Raw genomic sequence first — 23764 nt, 5'->3', positions numbered from 1 at the left:
GAGGATGAGGTGAACTAAATCAGAAAGTGATCTGTATCTGCACCACAGTTTTCTTCTGTCCTTACCTGTTTCGCTGGAGTTGAATGTATCTCCTGTTAAGATTCTTGTACTTAGAGCTGAAAGCCTACCCAAACCAAATTCTTTAGGAAATAGCAGAAAACCAGTAGAAGCTTCTGAATCACTCTGCAGCCAGTCTGGGTTGTGCCTCTTCTGAGTCTTCTCATTTTCCTCAGGAGAGCAAAGACAAGCTCTGGATTGTGGAAATGAAGCTCTGAAAGATGATGGCACTGGCTTGGGTGTCCTCCTCTGCCCAAACACTTAGTCTTCCTGCAAAACTACAGAAACATTAATAGAAGAGACAACATCCTTTTTCTCTACCAACAGTTCCATCTCTTTTCTGACAGAGCTAACAACTTGATATTTTGCAAAGGCAGTAACCTCTGTGTCCTAACAATTATTGCTGGTGCGAAGTGCTCTCTGAACACCTTTCTCCCATAGCAAAAGGCCGTTCTGCAGAAACAGCTCACAATTAATATCAGTCTCCCTGGACATGGCTCAGCCTGCTCCCAGATGTTTGGCTGTACCGCATGGAGATAGTTAAAGCTAGCTTCAAAATCCAACAGGAACAGAGTTCTGACAGCAAAACCTGTCCAGGCCCAGCATAAATACCCTGGCAGCCAGACCACACTGAGCTGCTCGCTGCAAGCAGCCATGGCACAGAGTCTGAGCAGTTAAAGCACATCTGTGGGAACTAAAATCCTGCCTTTGGGCTCCCGAGTGAGACAACCTCTAAGACTGATTAATTAATGTAATTAGGAGCTGTAAACATTAATGGGTAATGTTCAAGCCTTGCCTAACACATTTGTAAAGCTTCTACTGAGTAGTTATCTACTGACTAATTTTGGCAGATATCTTCAGGGCTGGAGGGAGCAAGGGAATGGAATGCAAATGCATCACTGGCTTACTGGAGGAGTACCAGAGCAAATAGCCCACTGGGTTTCTTTGAACAGAGGGAAAATAAGTTATCATAAACAAGAGGATTGCTTGTCTATGGTGGGAGAGAGTGGAGCCCACGGTTCTGCAACCTGTTTTCCCATTGATTGGAACCAACTACCTAGCTCTGACAGCCATTACAAAAAACAAATAAACAAAACAACAACAAAACCACGCACAAAACAAAACTACCAAACAAACAAAAAAACCACCACACACCACAAACCTTCATTCATTCTTTCTTGCTTATGAGAACACCACATTGTCCGCTTTTAAAAAGTGTGAACCCCTCTAATTCCAAAGGAGGAACAACTGCTATTAAGTCCATCTGCAGTTAATCTACTTTACTGGGTGTCTGTGGATTTACAAGAGGCAGGGGACACCTTGGGAAGCTTCTGTGCGGTGGCAGAAGTTGCCTACTTCAGTGTGTGCTAAAAATTTATGAGTGTGCTGACATTAATATAGGCGGCTTGATGGCTTTTGGGGGGATCAGTCGGAAGCCCCTGGATTCATATATTTCTCATACTTGGTGAAACACAGATAAATCTTGGTGGCGGGTATCTGAAACAGTAAGACCAGTTGAACCCTGGTGTCACGCCTCCAGAGAGACATTGATAACATCACTAGTTCTGCATTCTAAATCACCGCAAACTCAGAAATACATTGCCTTTCCAGTTTTGTAAGGTTCTGTGAATGTACAGGTCAATTTATGATTGCCACCTCTATACAGTGATTAAAAACATATGCAAAGGACTCTGCTGCTGATCTGGAATTTTGTTCATTGATCTATCAAAAGTGTGAAATAATTAAGGAACAAAAACAAGATTCTTGAAATATTGCAGGTACAAATCAAGCTTCCTAAGGGGTATTCAACATAACAAGTCATCCTCATGAACAACAATTTAATCACCAAGTGCATCAACGCTGTACATAAGCACATCTTCACCAGCTTTCCAAATGCTACTGTTCCCCCTCCAGATAGATATTCAGATATCTTAAACCACAAAGTCATTAGCAATCTTCCCTGCATAAAGTCTCCTTTCTGTGATATTTTGCTTACTGACTTAGTTACCGAAAACAAAGTCCTGATATTATTTCACAGAGCTAAGTCCTCATTCTAAGTAGACTCTCATCAACTTCCAAGGAGATTCAGTGTTGTTTCTAAGCAAGTTTATCAATATCTGGGCTTTTTCAAGGGTGTTATAGGCAGGAGCACATACTCTTGCTCTCCAAAGCAGTTCACCACCAGTGCAAGATCAGGGAATACTATTTCGGTGCTGTGGCACTTTGGGCTTTTCCACTGAAAAGCTCCTCCATAGGCTTTCTGCCTGTGATGAGGCTTTTCCTCAGCATCTTGCAGGAATGCTCAGAACTTCAAGCATCTGCAAGCACATATTCATCTCTTCATCAGGCATGATTTGCATTGCACACCTCTTGCCACGCTTTCACATAAATTATGCATTAGCAACATTAAAAGCTCATTCAGATCTGAACAGTCACACATTAGCAAAGGCATAATGAGCATGGTTCTTCTTCACACCAGTCTCTTCTCCTCCACTTTTCTCCTCAGCCTGCTCGCTTCTAAATCACTTTGCCCAGCAAGACTTTTCCCCACACCATCTCATTCCCAGCTTCTGCCTCTGCAGTTTTCAACCATAAAGCTCTAAATGCTCTGCTGACTGTAGACCAAAGGCAAAATTATCCAGAGCCTGCCAGCTCAGCCTGTGGAGGTAGGATTTTTATAGGGACAGCAAAGACATTTCTGTTCCAAAGGGCAAGATGAAACTCCTTGTTCTAAATGTTGGGAGCAAAAAGATGGGTCCAATTAGACATTTTCATTTAGTTAGCATAAGTAAAGTTATGTCTTGAACTAGTCTCCATCTTGGAAAAAACAGAATCATTTCAGCCAGTATTTTCAGACCTATATATTGTAATTTTAATGCTCAACTTCTACATTTCCAGTACAAATGGCTTGTAAAACCTGTGATCAGCTGAGAAACAGAGTTTTGTAACAGATAGTGTCAGGCAGTGACACTGGGAAAATGCTAAAAGCAAAAGTGGAAAATTAATACAGCTGTTTTGGTGCTGCCAATCGCTGCCCAGTGCACTGCAGAGAGTGCACAGCTGTTCACACAAGACGAGAACTGAGATAACGTTAATCGTCAGAGGTTAGAATGCAAGAGGGATGAGAATGGTCAGATACTTGAGCTCGCACAGGAGAGACATCCTCCATGAAGCCCCAGATCAAGCACCGACAGACGAGAAGAAGCACACTGTGCTGCCAATGACTGGGCTTTCTGAGTCCCCTTTTCAGTGCATAACTTTTTCCAGACATTTTACAGGGGTCCATGGCCTCCCCATTACAGACCCAGTTCCAGGGAGTCAGGCAATGCAGTGTGGAGACAGCCATAGGCGTAGTTCTGTACATACACACAGGACACCTCTTTACTCTCACTCACTCAACTTCTAAGAACACAGTATGGGACATGGGAGTGAAATGGATGGAATGAGTTAAGGCCAAAGCAATAAGCCTCAGTGTGCATGTTTGAGGTACAGCTGCTGTTCAGCAAGGAAAAATTAGAGGACCAAAAACAGTCTTAGCACAAGGGCAAGTTGCTCTTTGTCCTATCCTGCTCTTCACTTCTAGCCCTGTTCTCACAGACGTGTCCATCCTGCACACTATTCTGTAGGATCAGTTCCTGGTTTCATTTGCTTTCTGCTTTTTGATTTGTAGCACTACAGAAGCAACACAGACCATTACAACAAAGGGTTAGATTCCCTTTTCTACCTTCCTCAAATGGCTGAAAGTAACCCACAGAAACCCACAGTCCATTGACCTTGAGACTGAGCCTCCTGCTTACTATTAAAGCTCCTAAAAATATTCACTCCTTTCTATGTCTACAAGTCTGGAATAAGCTAAAGTAAATAGCATTAGTCTGAGCTGGTGCCATTTGCAAACAAGAAAAAAGATCTTGTAACTAATTAGTTCATTTTCCTAAAGTACTCATACCCATCTATAGTAATACTTAGGAATTAAAAGTCTGAAAATGCTAAGTGTTACTGACATAATGCAACAAACCCCCCACTGACATTCTCAAGGACACTTCCCAAACATTAGATTTATTTGTTGTCATAGATACTCACAAAAACACAAACATCCCTTACATTCAGGGACTCACACTTGCCAGCAGCTTATTGTAATACAGCTCTACATGTTTTAAAAACTGATTGGATTTTTCTGGAAAATGCTGCAGTAGTGTGCCCTGTTCAATGGGTGTGCTAGATTGCAGTTCTCACACACTGCATTTTCTTTATTCTTTTCTCAAACAGAGTCCTAACAGCAGACAGGATTTCTGCTGGGTATTTAACACTGATAACTGATTTTCACCTCAGAGCTGGTTTCTGTTCTAGTAATCCAGCTTGACACCTAGCTTGGCCCAGTGGGGTCCACCCTGCCATCTGATTTTTCTCTTGGTTTGGCTATCATAGCACAGCCCTCATCAATGAGAAAGTAAGAAGGGCATGAATCCCAAGGGAAAGAGGAAAAGACCCAGCACAGCTATTTTTTCACTCCACTGTGACAGGGAGAGGTATCTTCCCCAGCAAGTTAATATACAGGGCAGGTAGAAGAACCAATTTGCCAACAGCAAAGTGAATGAAGATATGCTGGGATACACGAACAAGAAACAGGCAGAGAAAAAAGAATCAGGAGTCCCACTGGTGCCTGGTGGAAGGACAGAGAGGCACTGAAGTGTCAGGGGCTGGCAGAGGAGAGGTGTTTGACAGATATTCTGGGAAGAGAAAGACTAAGGAAAAGCTTAGAAGTAAGGAGAACAAAAATCAACATGAAGCATAGAGCAGTGGCTCCTAAGCTACAGCCCTTGCTCCACAGTATGATCTCTTTGGAAAAGCAAGCAGAAGAGGTAGAAAAGACATTTTCAGCATTGTCTCTGTAAAATGCAAATAAGAAAGGGGGCAAGTGGGGGGAAAAAAGAAACATGGAATGGACTGACACAAGCACAGCAAAGGGGTAGCAGAAACAGTCACCAGGAGCTGGAGAGGCAAGAATCAGAAGAGGGATGAGAGAGATGTATAAGTGGAAAAATAAATCCGGTAAGCTACCAATTTGAAAATTAGGGACAGTTAGAACTACAAACTGATAGAAAACATTAAGTGTGTCCAACGCAAACGAGCAGTCCTCAAACCCGTATGCCACCAAGCAAGCTGAGATAGATAGATAGATAATAAAAGACTTGATTGCTAGGAAGTCAGGTTTGACTATAGAGAGAATGAAGACATGCAAGTTACAGCTGGGAATGTAGCTGTAAATGACAACCTGTTAGTCTTTCTCACAAGAGAAAAGAAGGATATATTTAATTTTGAAATACAGTTGTTTCACTGTTTTCACTGGCAGTGGGGTTTTTTGGAGTTTACACACTGGGGACTGTAGCAGCAGAGTGTCTGATGGAAAATAAGGCTGATTCAGGGCATTGCGGCTTCATTTCCATTTAATAAATTGTTGAAGTTACTTAAGTGCTGAATTTCAAATGAATTCCACATCCAGGAGACTTGCATCATCTGACACAGAAAATCCAGGCTTCTGCTGGAAATCTGTGCAATGTTAACCACACTGCTGAGAGCTCTTCCCCTCCAGTTCCACTTCTCCTTGCCCTTCCTCACCTTGGAAAAAATAGCCCATCTCTATTTTTTTTTAAACAGATTTCAAATATGCAATGAGACTCAAACTCAACTGCCATAAGGTACCACTAAGGTTGGGACCACAACTTCAGTGAAAGTAGGTTCTTCGGAATATCCCAATTCCAGAAGGGTTAAGCAGAAGTGATGGACAGTTGAAGGAAGGGAAAGAACACAGGCACAGAAGCAGGTTAATCCCATCAGCCTCTAGATCTCCATAGTGGACCAGCTGCTACAGGCTCCAGGTGACAGCCATACACTGACTGCAAGCCCAGGGATGGCAAGCATGTCAAGGGCACATGAGGCAAGGCGTATTTTTTTTCTTTGAGCTAATTTCCCTTGAAAGCACCAGACTACCCCTTTGTTAAGTGAGCAGTGTGCTGCTGTGTTTGGTAAGCATCTAGGTAAACTCTTCCCAGTGCAAAGTTAAAGTTGGTCAATCCAAATCCTATACCTGGATTGAATCTCACCTTAAGTCTGAAAAGGTTTGAAGGTAGTATTTCTGTGGGCGGAACAAGAACGTGCCTGAAGCCCGAGTCTCACCACTCCTTCCCGAGTCAGTATGTTTCAGTTTTACTGAGAATTTCAGTGCACAGGAGATTAGTCAGACTCCATCAAGCAGGTTGTTTTTATTCCCCAGGTTAGGTTCCAGGGCTTTTAAGTCAAGCTGCATTTCAGTCCTGTGCAGATACAACAGAAGATCTAATTATTTATAGTAATTTACTTCAAATACACCCAGCTATTAACATCACAAACTGCCCAATTTTTGTCTGCTATGTCAGGCATCCTTAGGTCTTAAGCAAGAGTAATAGTCAGAGTTACTATCCCAGGCTAAATAAGAGATTTAACAGTGCATAAGGAGGGTTGCTAGTTCTCTTTAGGATCCATATGTACTAAATAATTTTATCAGCATAGTGCCATTCGGTAAGATACCATACCAAATACAATATTGTTTGACTTGGGAAAAGAGCATAGCAGCATAAAAGAGCTGATACAATATTTACTGAGATATTTATGTAATACTAGGAAACTGCATTAGCCTTAACTAAATTCTGTTCAAATACTCCCCTCCCTCTTCTTAGAGTATTTTACTGACATAATAATCCTTTGGTGGCTTGGAAAGGAAGATTACTCTCCTGTTTTGTATTGCTCATAACACTGGGAGACTGGCTCTTTCCTGCAGATTTTTCTGGAAAGCATCTCATCCAGCAACCAATTTTTAACGTACCGGTTTAAAGCATGGCTACAAGTTAAAGGCCGCAGTCTCCATAGCTGCAGGAATCCTTGAAGTATTCCAAGTCAAAATTCAATTGCTCCAAGAGAGCAAATTCCAGAGCCAGAGCTCTGCCATCTTTCATATTGCGTACATGTGCTTCCCATCATTGGCTCCACTCTCAGAGCTGCTACAGAGGGGGTAACACTATGCCCAAAATATCATTTCACCTTCATCTTCCTATGGGAAATAGTGTATAATACATGGTTCTTTTCTTTATGTATTGCAAGGTTTGCAATTGCAGGAGGCCTGGGAACTAGCGGGAGCAGCCGATTACAGCCTCTCCCACATATGTGCCTATATTTCATTCCTGTCCAAACCTAATCTTTACATTCTTTGCCCTGGGAAGCTCTGCTATCCTGTAATAAGGCTGTTCCAGACAACTGATCTCTATACAGTCCTGTGATGCAGTACATTTAGATCTCCAGTACTACAAACAAACAAACAAAAAACACCACGCACAAAACACCACCAAACACAAAAGAACCCCAAGATTTATTATAGTGAATAAACATGCACTTCAAGTCTGAGCCTTCAAACTGCACATCCCATGCCACCTTAGCTTTTATACAATTTTGTTAGGAGAAAATTACTGATGTTTGGGCACTTTGCTTCCACCAAGAGTGGGCTGCAGGTCCAGTTCCAAATTCCTGGAGGACATGCCTCTCCCTGGGTCTCCAACCAGGTGTCTGCTTCTTCTGCCACATCACCAGCAACTCACTGCAACGCTGGCCCCATCTACCAAGGAGATGCTTAAAGAGAATATTAAGCCATCATATAAATAAACAAAAATAAAAAGCCTTCCATTTTTTGCTTATAATTGATTAAATTTGAGTGTATCTCACTGTGAGTAGCACATGCAGAAGAATTCAGTCATTTAGAGAGGCAATACCAGAGTTCTACAAAAGGCATTTGATTCGTTGTCCATCTCGAAGACTGTCCATGTTTTTAGGCAATTTAAGGAGACTATAGATCATACACCAGAAACACACCAAACAGGTACAGAAATAAAGCACCCCAGTTTTTCATTCACAAAACTACAAGGTTAGAGTTAATGAACTTGGCATCTCAGGGCATTACTATGTGTTTCTTGGACTGCAGAGATGACCGAGTTGTTAACATTGTTGATAAATGGATGCTCTTAATACCAGCCTGACAGTGGCTTCTAATTGAGCTCATCCGAAACATTCATCTTTGTCCTTTCCTCACAGTTTTTAAAATTGTCACAGCAGAGATTTGAAATTATTTTTCTTACTACTGAGCTGTTTGGGTATTAGCATTGACCAAGAGTCTCTAAGTATCTCTAACTTTATATGCAGATTCTCTGCAACATTCTTCAATATCAGTCTCAGTTTTTTCCTGGTTTTACACTTTGTGTACACCTGATTGTGATTTATTCAAATAAGTCTGCACAAGCCAATTGGGAAAAACATTGAAAACTCAAGTACTGTGACTGCTTTCATATGCATGAAATTGCCTCAGATTTATCATTAGATAGTTAGTTTGAACGCTCATACAAACCACTGAGAACCAGACCTCTTAAAGTGGACGAGAACATTAGCAGCAGTGAAATAGAGCGCAGCATATTTGGTTGCCTTCTTTAAAATTTAGGAACACACTATGTGCCATTTTCATCTTCTCATTGCCCACTGAAGTTTTTCTGCCACAAAGGCTTCTCAAGGAATCACAGTCTTAGCTACAAGTATCACCTTTAGCACAGCACTATGATATCAGTCTTAAATGAACTAGCAAGGCACTCTCCCAAGCAGTAATGGGATGCCTGACAGATCCTGATTACACATTGTCCTTTACAAACGCTTAAAGTCAGATGGGCAGGCAGCAGGTCAGAGGCACAGTGATCCATGAATGGGACAGCCATGATATAGTGGTTGAAGAGGACAATATGCACATACAGATCATTTTAATCAAGGGAGTCAAAAAAAAAAAAAGAGGCAAGTTATGCCAGACTGGACTGTGTTTCTGCATTGATACCATAGACATAATGCAGAGATCTGAGCTACTGAAACACGTCTGAAGATTTACTCATCATCTTCACATGAAGTGACACAAGCAGTTACAAACCAGATAAAAACCACATTGTTTTACCATGCTTAAATCAGGCGGGTTGGCTTGTTTTAAATACTGAGACAAAAGGCTTCTCTTGTGTGCCATTATTGTATTTATTCCAGTATTTAAATAAGGGTAGATCAAAGCACAAAGCTTCTCCACTCATGTTCAGGCTCTTAGTCCATTTTTCTGTACAGATATAAAGGGTGCATATGCTGCATAGCACGGGTGTTTGACATGCCCCAAGTGCATTGAATTTGTTATGCACACACACAACTATCCACCCAGCATACGAGCAATAGGTTCAGGTAGAGCGCAGTTGTTTCAGGGAGTTTTTAATCAGCTAATACCTCTAATACCCTTGAAATACTTCAAGTACCTTTCACAGTCAGCTGGTGGCAGAAGAAATACAGCATATGTGAAACTATTTCAGAACAAAGAGGACGGCAAAGTCCCGAGAGAGTGACACAGAGCTTGGGTGCTAGTGGCACTTTTCCAGATGGGCGACCTGTCCAGGGCACCATTTCTCAACCCTCCCCAAAGCATTATCTTCAGGTTAAAGTGATGAGCCATGGCAAAACAATTTAAAGCAGCCGTGCCCAGTTTGCAGCCTTCTTTTGCTTCTGTAGAGATGCATTTTGTTTCACTAACACCTTGACCTCTAGAAGCAAAAGTGATTGCTCAAATTTCTCATAAACAAATCCGATAAGACAAAATGCTCTCTGTACTGCATTTCGCTCCAAATCCCAAAGAAACTTGTGATGTTGGAGGGCAAGTTATTTCTTTTGGCTGGCCTTGCTACAAAAATCACATGCTTTATTTTCCTCTTTACAAAATTCATATTGTGTTAATAAAGTACTGTTGATTCCCTCTGGCTGACTCTGCAGGAAAGCTATTCTCACAAAGCTTCTAGTCTGAGTTAAAGTAATCTTGCTTAAAACTGGCCATAATTGTTTCAGTCTCTTAAGTTTAATACTAAGCACAGGAAATATTGCCAATTTGAGTCAGGATTCAGCATTCTGCGAAGGCAGGATAAGCTGAGCAAAGGTAAGGAATTCAGTAAATGCGAGGGGGAATTTGACCTGGCCTTTCTCTGAGCCAGCTTCTGTATTGTTGACCTTGCTCTAAAGAGAACGGAAAGATAGAAGGAAAATCAAACCAGATGAGAGTTTAATGAGAGTTTTAAGTTCCAGAATTGTCATTAGTCCATCAGCCAAGTCCCCCAGACCTGGTGTTGGGCCCTGGGGGGAGTTCTTCCTCCATAGGAAGGATTGCTCAACCTAATTCTCCTACAGATGAGTTGACAGGATCACATTCCTCTAAAGGCTGTAGACAGTCAACAGGAAGCTGACACTGGAAATAAGCCCGGGCACAGTCCAACTGTGAAAAAGAGGAGCAGCCCTTCACCTTTTGAGATGGGTCCTCAAGGAAAATAGCCTTCTTCACAGCTCTGGTAAACACGGGGTGATGAACAAGCCCAAAAGAGAAGGACAAGCACTAAAGGAAGGGTGGACCTAGGAAACGAAGCACAGGTGCAAGTGTTAGATGTCAGTAGCTGCTCTGGAGCTTTCAGAGAAGCAAAAAGGCAGGAATTTGTTTCTCTCAGGCCTGTTTCTGATAAGCAACATTTTACCCCAACACAAATTCATACAGTCAATTTGATTAATTCCTCACAGACAAGGCAGTTACAGGTGTGATACCATGACGTGCCCTGCTCCTAGCTCAGAAACAATTCCCTCTAAGGGCAGGGATGGGACATCCCAGTGTCCTTGTGTCCACCAAGCGATGTTGCCACTGTTACTGCAGAGAGCCTCACACCAGGCTTAGCAGCAGCTCTGCCCAACACTGTTCCGTATTGCAAGAGCCAAGCCAAAACCCCTAAATAACCCTGTAGAAAACTGTGTGCCAGTCCCTTTAATCTTATTTCTGTTTCTGTGCCACGATGGCTAAACATAATGCTCATCTTCTCTAGGTCTGTCTAAGCCTTCAGTATGGGTTGGGTGTTACTAACTGTTGCAAATTAGATCATTTACTTCAGTCAGGATACGACTTCTTCCAGTCCTGAAGTAATTCAGATTTGAGTACTAAGAAAATTTTTTGCAATCTTTTCTAAGAAAAGGGACATGCAAAATCAGAAATACCAGAACATTCTGTGAGTGTTGATATTGCCAGATTTTTATTCTGATTTTCCTTTTTTTTTTTTTTTCCAATTGAAGTTATTCATGGAACCATAAATTTAACCTTTTTGTTTCTCCTTTGTGTTATTCATGCCCATATTGCCTTTTATTGCTATTCAAAAACTTAGCAGTAATATGCAGTGCTACCTTCCCATGTGTCCATTTCCCTTCAAAGAGAAAACCTCTTGCCATTTTAAACCAGGAATAATTTTTGAAGTAAATGACAGGTCAAAAAAAAAAATCCTTTTCCCCTGTAGTTTACTGCAGGAGGCAGCATAACCAGGAGTCCTGGCACAGAAAGCTCATGCCCAAATCTATCTGAAGGGAAACAGAAATTCCCTTTTTTCCAGTGTGCTAATTATCTATTACTATTCTTAAAAGATCAGGACAATCCTTGAAAAGGTAGAATAAGTTTATGACAAAGCAGAACAGACTGTTTTGCTGGAAGAACTCAAGAGGCTTAAGAACAACTGTACTGGGTCAGCCAAAGGTCTACCTTTCCTGGCCAATAATACTACGTGTAATAAAACTATCAGAGAGATTTACCACATTCCACATTTAAGTCTGTCCCCTCCAACAACTGTTCCCAACTTTTACTTGGCTTTGAAGCTCAGTTCTGTCATTACAGATCTTCAGGCTTTAGGTACCCAAAAGACTGTATATTGTTTCTAATTATGGTCATTACAGTAATAAAGAATATCACCTTTCCCCACAAACCTTTCACACTCATTCCTCCTTGGGAATGTTTCTTCTTGCACATCGTTGGCCTCACAACACTTGATCTTAAAGTTTTGAAGCCGAATATTTGTCCAGAACAATAAAGTTTCTAATCCTCCAAACGCTTCTCCCTGCAAGTCACTCCACTGAATTACTTCCATGCATAACGATCATACATACAAGCAAATGCTTGGAGGATCAGGACCTTCGATAAAACACCAGTTGTAACATGCCTGTGTCCAAACCCGTTAAGGATGACAAGAAGCCTATGGAAATTGATCTTGCTTTATGAGTAATTCTATATTTGCATAGGTTATTTTTCCTGGACGTGATTATCAAAGAGCTAAAGCAAGCACACACAAAAGGAAAGAAAATGTCACAGCAGAAACACCTAAAATAAACCAACACTGCTATTTAAGTAGTTTGAGAGAACTCATACCAGCTGGTATTACAGAAACAGGCAAGAACTACAAAACAACAAGGGATTTATTTCTTTAAAAGGTTCCCCCCTTTCTGTTTTTGTTCCTTTCTGCACAGAACACTCTGCTGGCCCTCTGACTAGAGCATACAGCCATCATTCATGCCTTTTCTTCTGCGCACAGCCCACATCCTTTCTTACTCTGAAAAGAGTTAAACCCTCTTTTTCCTCCAAAGAACAATTTTTTATTTTTCCTGACAAGGCCTTTTATACAATTAGCTAGAGAAGCCATGGCCAAAAAGAAAGAACAACACATGTAAAATCATGCCAGAAAACAGAGTAGGTAGTAACTTGTTGAGTCTATTACCAGACAAAATGTTTAAATCAATGGTGTGTTCTCATAAATCAAAAGCCATATTTAGCCTTAACTATATCCATCCCTGAGAAGTGTGGAATAGAGACAAAGCACTTGAGAAAAAAGGGTGATGCTGCTGAAATAAAAAGGGGAGGAAGCAGCTTATGAGTCAAGCACAGCACAGGGTCATCACAGAGACAGGGAATTTATTTTATAGGTCAGAATTGAGGTGCTGCAGCATTTAGTCCTGAGCCAATCACATTAACTCATACCAAGTCTGATGATGATTTGAGATGTTAAAGAACCATTTGAACCTAGTCAAAAACTGGACACTTATGTGGGTTGTGCAGTAGAACAAAAATCGAGCCCAGAAGAGCCAGGACTTTATGCTACATAACCAGAGACAAAAGGGTCCATGTTGCAGACCACAAAATATGGTTATTTTTCAATTACACTGGACAGATCTAAGTTATTGTAAGAGGAATAAGTTTGGAAAAGGGGAGAGCAGTAACAGTGAAGCAGAGAACAGAATGTAACTCGAGAAACTGCAAGAATCTCATCGGATCCTCTTCTTTCTTAGCTGGGAGTGGAAGATCGTTTCTTTTCACTCCTCCATCTTTGTTCATCCCCTCAACTCTTCCAGTTGAGCTGGTTTGATTCAGATTTAGGACTCCCATTCATTCCAATTAGATGGCTTTTCTGTAAAGCTGTTTACTAAACCCATGCTATGCTCCTGTTGACAGGATTTCACTGCTTTCCAGAAAAGTAATGGATTTCTCACATACCACAGTTTCTAAAGATCCCTTCTCCGCAGCCCTTCAGCAACGTCCTCCGCAGCACAGAAACATTTAGTAGTTTTGTTAAAGCAGTGGCTCTGACCCAAAGAAAGATACTTTGCCTGCTGTGAACTCTGTTTGGCACTCAGTTTGATTTGCAGCGGTGCGAGCAAGGCTCCTAAATGCAGGTTTCTGTTCAGTGGCCTGTGAACACGCAGCGGGGAGCAGGTCACCCCCAAGAACCATCCTCAGCTCCTTGCCTGCAGGCTGTGAAGCAGCAGACTTCAGGTCTTTAGTCTATAAGGGCTTCCCTAGGGCACTGCTGAAGTTTCTCACAAGGTGGAGGTCTCCTAGCCCTAACCCTTCCATTTCACATTATTTGATTTCTTTGCAGTCACCGAGTCCAGTCCTCCCAAGCAGCCATACTCTTTTTTACAAATTTCATTTGTTCGTTTAGGCAGACAGTTTTATTAGCACTGCATCCTCCATATGAAATCCAATGGTTACAGTAGAAATTGCTTCTGATTTTGCTTGCAGTCCTTTAATATATTTTCAGCACTCCCTCTGAAGCAATCGTGTTGAAAATAAGAGTTGCTTCTTCCCGTTCTGGCATTTACACATTTTTATGAGATGCTAGGAAAGCACAATTGGATATTTTTCCCCCCTTACAAACTTTGAGACAATAATGAATAACAGACCCATTGAGTTTTGACTTGCCTCAAAACCAGGTGTTTCTGACATGTACCATGTCTCTCAAATATATTACACACTCCAATACTTTTCTTATCAAGAGCTTGAACTTTTTACAGTCTCCGCTCCCCATCAACATGCAACAAGACTTTCAGACTTTCCTGACCACCAGTTTTTGCATAGTGCTGCCATTTTAGTGACATGCACAGAAAGCATCAGGGCATGTGAACTTGGTGAGTAATCTGTCACCTACATATAGTGACTAACATGCAAAGGAAGTGTCAAAGTACTATGAATATTGAAAATAAAAGCTGGGCAGATTAGAGGAAATATAGACCAAATAGTTTTTTTCACTGAACTAAGAGAGCAATCAAACACCAGCCTGAAATACACACTCTGTAATTTCTCATGGGCTAAAGTCTTACAGTGACTGTAGTTGTGATTCAACTTTCAGAGTCAACAAACAATGGAGATGCAGGTGTAATGCCCTTGCACTCCCCAGTTCAATTTTCAGCCTAGTTGCTGACTTTTTGAACTTGTGCAGCTCCACCTTCTGCAAGTCTTGGTTTACAGCATGGTTGTGCCATTAGTGCCACACAGGTGGAGCCAAGGATTCCCACCATAAAACTCCCCTCTCTGCTTCCAGCAAAACAAACCAGCATGCCAGGCTCAAGTTTGGAGCAAGTTCTTCTGTCATCTGGATTAATTTTCTTTCAGTATTGCCTTAGAACTGGCTCTAATAATGAATATGTCATTATTTCTAGGAAGTTTCAAAAAGAGAGGGCAGTTTAGGATCATTTGAATTATTATTATGGTAAAGCAAGCTCTAAATCATACTGTGTATTTGGAAGATCCTCCTAATTCAAGAGCTGTTCGCTGTTCAATGTGGGACATGCCTGGTGGGACCCTCTTGAGCCATAGATGAAGCGTAGTTTATCTGATGGAACAAAGATTTAGGAATATCCTTGGCTGTTCACAGAGTGCATGCTGTCTGCTCATTTTATCCTTGTGTTTTATCATTATCAACAACTGTAAAACAAGCTTATACAAAATAGTTTGGGTTCAGTTGAATCCAAATTAACATTGTGGAATGAATGCATGAGACAACCCGCTGTGATGGTTCTGAGTAGAATGCTGCCAAGAAGGGAATGGAGAATGAAAACTGAGATTCATTACATTTTAAATGGACTTGTGACCAGGAAGATCAATGACTGCATTTTTCTGTGCAGATTTACAGGCCAAATGAATCCCTGGTTTAACCTCTGAACTCAGAGGGTTTCATAAAGAGAGGAATTTGTCTATAAGGGTCATGCATGTGCATGCTTTCCAGGCATTACAAGATTGAAGTTGTAGTCATTTAAACCTAGAAGAGAAAGAGGAGGTCGGGTTGTAAAATGAGACTTAAGAATACTGCTCTTTGGCCATCAGACAACAATTGATATGCTAAACAACAGTAGACAAGAAAAGATAAGGTCCAGAAAGAAAAAAACAGATGCCCCTGAGGAATTAGCACAACTGAAACGTGGGGTATCTGTCTGCTCTCGGGTCACTGATGACCATGGGAACTCACATTCTGCATTACCCTCAACTGAAGACCCAGTCCCCAGACAGCTGACTGGTTAATAAATGGCTGACGCTTTACTTCCACTTGTGTGAAAAGAATGGCATTACCTTCTCTTCACCTTATTTTTCAACTTAAGCACTTGCTGTAGGGGTTACAAAAAGATGAGTTGAGCCACATCATCCCAAACAGCCACACCAGCTGTGAGCAGAATCACACAAAATGAAAATTATAAACAAACTGGAACCCACTTCCAAATGTGAGAATTTGACAGAACTTCTACAGCACTCACTCATACTCATCATAGATGTTCAAATGGTAAATATTTCTATCTCCAAGAGCCCTAAATGATTTAAAAATGAAAAGCTAATACAAATACCAAATGTAACACTAATAAATACTGAAAGCTGGCACTGATATCACAGTCAGTGGGTGGTGGACTCCAAACTGATTCTTCACCCGCAGTGCATATTGCCTTTCCTTCCTCCCAGCTGGCATTAGTAAAGCAGCAACAGCCTTAATATTAGATTTTGAGAGATCTGTTGCTGTAAGCCAGACCTGAAGCAGCATTTAAAACAAGGTTGCATTTAACATAAAATTGAGCTATTTTCTGGCTGTTTGTAAAAAGTGAAACATGATCTAACGTTAAATAAACACGATGATGCAGGGTTTTGAGGCCAAAATACCATCATAACTGGATTTTTTTTTTTTTAATACACTAACAATGACATCCCTTTGTTCACATAGAATGGCATCTGGAAATGCAGTGACCAAAGTTTGGCATCTTTTTCCATATAGAAGTTGTAATTATTGACCATGCAAGTCAGAGCTTAGAATTACAGATGAATGTTTATTCTTTTGTAATTTCTATTGTATTAATACTAGCTAGGGATCCAAACTGTACACATGGTACTATAGAAACATAACTTATGCTCTGTTTCAAAGACCTCAGTTTAAAATTGAGTCTACTAAACAGTAGCCTAGGGAAATCCCTTAAGGTACCAGTTGTTTTTTAAAAATGAAAGCAATTTTTATTAATCACATTGACCTTGCTGAGCTATTTTCTTCTCGAGGAAAATTTCATTTCAATTAAAGGAAATATTACTATTGTATTTGAAAGTAAAACAAGGATTTTTCTGCAGTGGTATAATTTTTTTGTGGAACAGAACATCTTCCTGATATTACCAAAGAAACAGAAAATCTTACTGATAAAATCCAAAAAGCTACAAAAATGAAAGAAGTCTTATAAATGTAATAACTACAGTCCATAGACCATTTATATTGACATCTTTTAATCTCTTTCTGAAAGGTCTGAAAGCAGCCTGCATTATCCATACCATCCAAGAAACCTTATTATAAAGCCCTTCATCCCTCCTCCCCATCTTCTATCACCACCAAATTGTGCAATTACAGTGGGAATTTTTGAGGGTGAAGAACCTCAAACAGAAATATAATCTGGAATTTGTAAATCAAAATCTATTTAAATAGAAGTGTCCTTTTAAAAGGAGCTGGATGTTGAAAGCAGAGAGATCTATAAACATATGTACTTCATCTTAAAATCTCTTGAAGTGATGTGCCGTCTTAAAAAAAAAGTTCCTTAAGGATTTTCAATGTTTGATGGGCCATTGGACAAGAGACATAGGCTGGTAACTGTTTTAATTAATTTCCTGGACAAAAAAGCCACTGTCATAGGAAGTGATCCAGCTTTCTGTTTTTGAGTAGGAGGTAAAGGAGGATAATATGCTTCCCCATCATCTAACATCTTTGTCAACCAGATTTTAAAAAATCATGGATTTTAATTAGTTTTCTATCTTCTGTTTCTCACACAGGCATATCGTAGGCAAGTTTCCCGACTATCCTAGTGAAGAGGCAGGAGGTTCAATGACTGTTTTTGATTCTCAAAAAACTGCAGAGCAGGTACTGTCAACTCCTCTAATGCAAAAGGTTAATGGAATTGGGGATGGAATCTCCACAAAACATCTGTTTGTTTAGTTAATTTTTCATAACCATGGCCTCTAGCACTCCAGGAGGCTTATTGTTAAAGAGCTTTTTGCTGCAAGTGAAAGCATAGTTTTCTTCCAGGGTATACCACAAAACTCACGTACCAAAATTTGTTCCCTTGCAAGATGTGCAGGCACTCAAGGCAGAAGGTGCTCAGGCATGCAGCTTACACATAGGTAAATATCTGAGGGAGCTACAAGGAAGGGGCTCAGCTACAAACAGTTGCTCTCCTGTTGCAAAATCCATTTGCTTAGACTGGTGCCAGCTACTAGTAGAAATATATATTAAACAGTTTAAAGAACCTTTGTTTGAAAACGGCCTCCAAAACTATCCCAGAGGCCGAAATCGGTTCCCGTGTGTTTGCATTCAGTCTCAGCAATGCCTACCAATAATTGTTAATACTTTAAGCATAGAAGAGTTCCTTATGCAGTCAGACCTAAGCCTTGATTTACTGCCAATGGTCATTAGCAAGCTTAAACATTCAGGTGAAGGAAGTATCTTAGTTTATCTTACATATTGTTGTAGTGAACTCAGTTGTTTTGTCAGATAAAACCCCTCTTCTGAGTTCTCTTGCTAACAGAAGTGACTGATAATCTCTTCCTCTGATCATCTGGGTGTCACACAGAGAAAGTGATTAAGACCAATTGAGACAGTGGTTGGCACTCAGAGCCATTTCCACCCACCAGAATGATCTTAGCAGGAAGATGAGTCTTCTGAAAGAAGTTATAAACAGGAAACCCTGCACACAGGAGCAGGATTTGGCCCCTGAGTGAACCAGGCGTGGTGGCTACTTGTGGGCTAAGAAAATTAAACAGTCAAAACTGAAACTCACCTGTTGAGACAGACTGCTGTCTTCATCAGCTGCCTGCAATGGATCATCTATTATAAAACAGGTGTGGTAAAACAATATTTTTGGATTCAGTCCTTCCTGATAATCATGGGGAAAAGCCTGGGGCAGTCGCTATGGTTTGAGGGGATGTAAAGACAGACTAGCCCAGCCTAAAACTCAGTACTCTATCCATTACTTTGCTTACAAAACTAAGCAAGAAAACTGCTGCAAACGGCTCTCCATGCCTCACTAAAACTGAGCTCAGGGCATGCTCCTGGTTTTAGCCAAGTTCAAAGTGTGCTAAGGTCAACCCTGCTGGCCTCTGTGTCTAAGCCACTCTATTGTTCAGTCCCATCCAGAGTAAAGGAGACCTGTTGGTTAAGTTTTCAGCTTCTAAAGTAGAAACACATGCCGGAGTCAAGAAGGCTTTGCTGGCTGCTCCAAGCAGCAGCGGAGCCACCTGGCAAGTGTGAATTATTGCTGGAGAAGGCTTTAGGGAACGTGATAATAATTAGACCTGCTATCAGCAAGGATAAACACAATTCAGGAAGAAAATATTACAAGAAATTATACTGACCAAAACTGGATATGTTATTAGATTCTGGAGTAATATATTCTTCCAACTTTGAATTCCTACCATCACCTGTTTTACTGTCTTTCCTGGGCATCCGCTTTCTCTTTGCTTAAAAAAAGATAAAGGAAGATGAGAGTCTAGAGAGATTGTTTAACTGCCTGTTTGCCCTGCATAAAATAAAAATATCTGGAAGAAAAACCTACATATATTTCTCCAAATTTTCACTAGTGACTACCTAATTTTCAAATATTTTCAGGCCCATTTATTCCTCTCTTTTTAGCCAGCACAACCAAGAGCAGAATGTTAACAAATACTCAGAAAGCAGCTGGCAAAAAAAAGTGCAGTGCGGCCATGATTTTACCTGAATGTCAGACAAGTAAAACATTTTTTGTTCAACTGAGTCAGCTGCATATTAAAAATCCCTAAGGCAACTGGTTTTGTTCCACACTGGTCTACTGGGCAACATAGTAAATGAAATCCTGGCCCCATTGAAGTTAATGAGAGTTTTGTCCTTGACTTCAGGGGAGACAAGATTTCACCTCTTGTATATATTAGCTTCTGTGAATGGGTTGGTTACTCCCAAGTTAAACTCCATGAAAAATCAAGACCGAACTGTATTTAAAAAGTGAGCATTTTATAAGACTTGGTAAAGACACTTTGGGGAAAATAAAATACAAATTAATCACTTCACGAACCATTGCTGCATTATTATGCATTCTATATTTCTTTATCCTTTGACAACTCTGACCTTACTTGACTTTGTAATGTAGCTGGCCTTCTGCACAAGCTGCTTTCGTGACATTTTACAAATACCTTTCAAAAAGACATGCTAAAGAGATCCCAATGCAAAGTAATTGGTGGTTTAGTCAGAAAAATATATACTGTCTTCTTGACTGAAAAGCAGCTTTTCTCTACTTTCCATACTTTCAAGAGAAATTTAAGATTCTGAGACATCAGCGTAATCTCCCTGCATCTGTTCCAGATGTCTAACCCTAATGGCTTTTATGTTTTGCTCCAAAGATAATCATCAGATGTGACAATTTTTAGCTTTGCCCTTATACTGCTGCCAACAAAATTATGGTCTCTTCCTGTAGTTCATTAAGTCTCATCACCATGAAAATAAGCCAAGAGAGTTGCCATTTAGTAGGCACATCCCCCACTTTCTCAACTCCCCCTCATTTCCAATATTAAATAACTTATCAGAAAAAAAGATGCTTACTTATGAAGATTTTGGTTGTAAATTCAATTGCTGCCTGGAGGACAAAGTCATTTCCACATTACGGTAATCACAGTATCTGACCCAGCAGCATCTAGAGAAGGGATGAGAAAATGTACGTGTGAGCTGCTGTGCAAACACATACTGATCCGCGCTTGGCACTCCATGCAATACTATGCTGCTAATTAGTATTCATTATTACCAACAGCTAAATATCCCCATGAATCCCAGTAATCATTTTGATTATAAGTGGCAGTACACAAGATCCCCAGTAGTAAGTTAATATTTAATTAGTAACTCTGACTATTTCTCAGGTAGGGACAAGTAAAATGCTATTAGGAAATCAAATACTGCAATATTCACACACACCCCCAAACATAATATCTCACTTTTACCAAATGAATGTATCACAAGTAGCTTTGAAGTGTCAGAGAAGGACTCAAGAGGTTCTGTGGGATTGTACTTTTTTGTATCCAGCATTTTGCAAATATACCAGGTGTCCTTTTCAATAGAAGTAGATGCCCACAGTTATGCTCACCTTTATTTCCACTGTTCCACACTGTTCTGGATGCTCCTTCTAGAAATTAGAAGGCTGGATTTTCACAAGTGCTAAACACACAGTGGCATCAGCTGAAGCTGGGCACCTCAAAACCTTAAAATATTTTGATTATTTTGAGTTAACCATGCAGGAGAGCAGTAATGATATTCAGTCTCTGTTAAACTACACAACTGGCATTCACCTCCAGACAGCAATTCACTGCAATGAAACCATTTGGACTCCTGGTCCAGCAGCTCTTCATTGCCTATGAACCTCATCTCTGTTGGCTGAAATCAGTAGTCTAGCTTGTATGCCTACAGCTTTTCACCTCTACCACCCACCTTCCCCTCAAAAAAAACAAACAAAAAAAAACCCCACAAAAATGAAAGAGAACAACCCACACAAAACACACACACACCCCCCTACATCAAGCAAAGCTAACAAATTTTTCAAAACACGTACAGTGTACACTGAAATTTTGAAGTGTTTGCCAGAAAATGAACAGAAGAGTGAGGGAATTTAACTGATGAGCAACATTTGGGTGACATCTGCCAGGTGGATAAAAAAATCCCCATAAACTTAGCGTATGGACTGAAATGCATGACTGTCTGTTAAAGCCAAACCATGAGATTTTGCAAGATCCCATAAAGCTATGAAATCCCACCCAATATTTTGAATTAATTTCTGCAAGAAACAGATCACTGAGGTTGTTTTTTACAGTTTAAGCTTTGCTTGCAGGTGCACACCCAAAAGCAAACGATGCTCAGAAATGCCTTGCCAGGACAATGCTACCTTATTAAAAGCTAAACAAAAGGATTTGCCTGTGAGGAAATGAGTCGAGAACACTGACCCCCACCTTGCTAGATAGGACAGAGTCCCAGGCCACCATGATGAAAATAACATCTCCAACTGACAAAAAATAATACCTTATGAGCATAATCAGCTTGTAGAAAGAGTTGTAATAAAGTGTCCTCAAGCCAGGGGGACTTGACAGGGGGAAGCATGTTTACAGAATACTGCATGTTACATACAAGTGATAAAAATGGGCAGTCCCATGTCTGGCACGTTGCTCTGGGACGCAGGGATGGCATCTCTTCCCATCTTAAACACTCCCATTTTCTTGAAAATGAAAAATTTCTTAAATTCCAAAATAGCTTCTTCCTGAAGTGTTAATATGCAAAGAGAACATTTTTTCTCTTCAGGAATGATAGACTATGTGTGTATAAAGTGTTACTGTTCAAAACAGCTTTAGAGCCAGGCTCTGAGGCCAGCTTTCACCTGCCGCTGCTGGAGATCCAGAGTTCCCAAACTCAATCCCTGCTTTTCATTTATGCCCACAACACTAAAAGCTATGGTCTTTTTCAAGGGATGAGGGAAGGGCTTTTTCTCGAGGAAGAACATTTACCTCACATATCAGCTTGCCTGAGCCAAGGCCAAGCTTTCTATAGCTAAGGATGCCAGAACATAAGTGGCAGCTGGGGATTTTTGCATACTTGGCTCATATAAACCGGCATTATGCATTTCCATTCACAGACTGCATTCTGTTTTAGTGCCCCTCTCCTGAAAAAAAAGGGGATTTGGACTGCAAGAGTTTGGAAACACACTTTAACTGATGTATGAATAAGAAAAGTCAGTTTTACTTTTGTGGGATATCAGTTTAGAGGAAAATGTCTTTTCAGCTTTGGAAGAAAATGTTAGTGAGAAGAGTCATCGCTAGCACAACAGGAGTCCTACATTGATACTAAGGAAAAAAAAGAAGGCCAAAATTCATCTGCTTTTACTGGTGCACATTCCCTTCCTCAATATTAAGAGTTTTCTAAGTGCTTTCAGCATCATTTCAAAGAGAGGCAACCTAGCAAAGAAAAGGGCAATCTGAAATAATTTAAGACGACATCTGGTTTTATATCTACTATGAAGTTTTCTTCAGGGGAAAAAACTGTATTATAATGTGGGTGAATTGCTTAATATCTCAAACTAACCTTTGCTTGCCCTTCCCTTTCTTTCCTCCTCTTTTGTCAGATTCTTCAGGCATCTTCTTGTAGCTGGAAGGGAAATTGTTCTGTATAGAAGAGTACAAGCCATTCAAGTTTAGATACACAGCCAGCTTCACCCCAGCTCCCAGTCCTCTATAATTATGGAGCTGCTTAGAGCAGAGGTGAAAACAGAGCTGGAGAAGCTGGACCAAAGGGCTATAGAGGAGGGGGTGTATCTGAAACGGAAAAGGAAAAATTATATTTGCTCTGACATTCCCTTTTGGAAAGCAGAGAGCCACTTCAGAAAAGTCAGGCTCTGCATGCTGACGGCATTGCCAGCTGCGTAGTTTTGGAGCATTTCACCAAAACTACTTGGCGTCTCAGACTACATGTACATCACTGAGGCATGCAGGACAGACTGTACAGGTGTTACATGGATGCACACAACCTCTGTCCACAGCCACTGTGCACATTTCTAGACATGGCTTCTTGTGATACTGTGCATTTCGGTCAGTGCTGACTGCAAGTGCCATTTTTCTGTTCCCTATAAGAGCGGTTAGTTCAAGACTTAGCACCATAGCTCATACTGCTGTTCTGAAAACAGTAACCACAAACTTTTTTTCTTGCCACCTTACAAAACAGATGAAGGCAAAACAGAAGTATAAGGGCAGTCCAACAATTCAGTCCCATTATTGCAGGTCCATGAGAACAGAAACTCTATACAACCCCTTTAGTATAATTCAACTGTATAAAAACATGAAAGTGAATCTTTCCAATCAGAGTCTAGATGTACTCAAAATATCACCAGTGGAACTCATAAACACTGGTTAAAATTAAAACCTTTTGTCAATCGCATGTGTGCTTACAGGTATCCTGCTGGATAAACCCACCCCCAAGATGCTGGAAATGGT

At 40.6% G+C, this 23764-nt stretch overlaps 1 protein-coding gene across 1 annotated transcript in view; it reads left to right on the top strand.

Annotated features, from left to right (window-relative positions):
* The window catches only part of DRC11 (dynein regulatory complex subunit 11), a 106239-nt gene that overhangs the window by 34018 nt on the left and 48457 nt on the right, over positions 1 to 23764 (top strand). The window contains exon 7 of the mRNA XM_082056418.1: positions 17552 to 17639. Coding sequence (XP_081912544.1) covers positions 17552 to 17639 — 88 coding nt within the window. The remainder of the gene's footprint in view (positions 1 to 17551; positions 17640 to 23764) is intronic.

This window comes from Streptopelia decaocto (genome assembly GCF_964273445.1).
Source record: "Streptopelia decaocto genome assembly, chromosome: 6".
Taxonomy (NCBI): Eukaryota; Metazoa; Chordata; class Aves; order Columbiformes; family Columbidae; genus Streptopelia; species Streptopelia decaocto.
The sequence above is the reverse complement of the archived record's forward strand: the minus strand, read 5'-3'. Positions and strand labels throughout refer to the sequence as shown.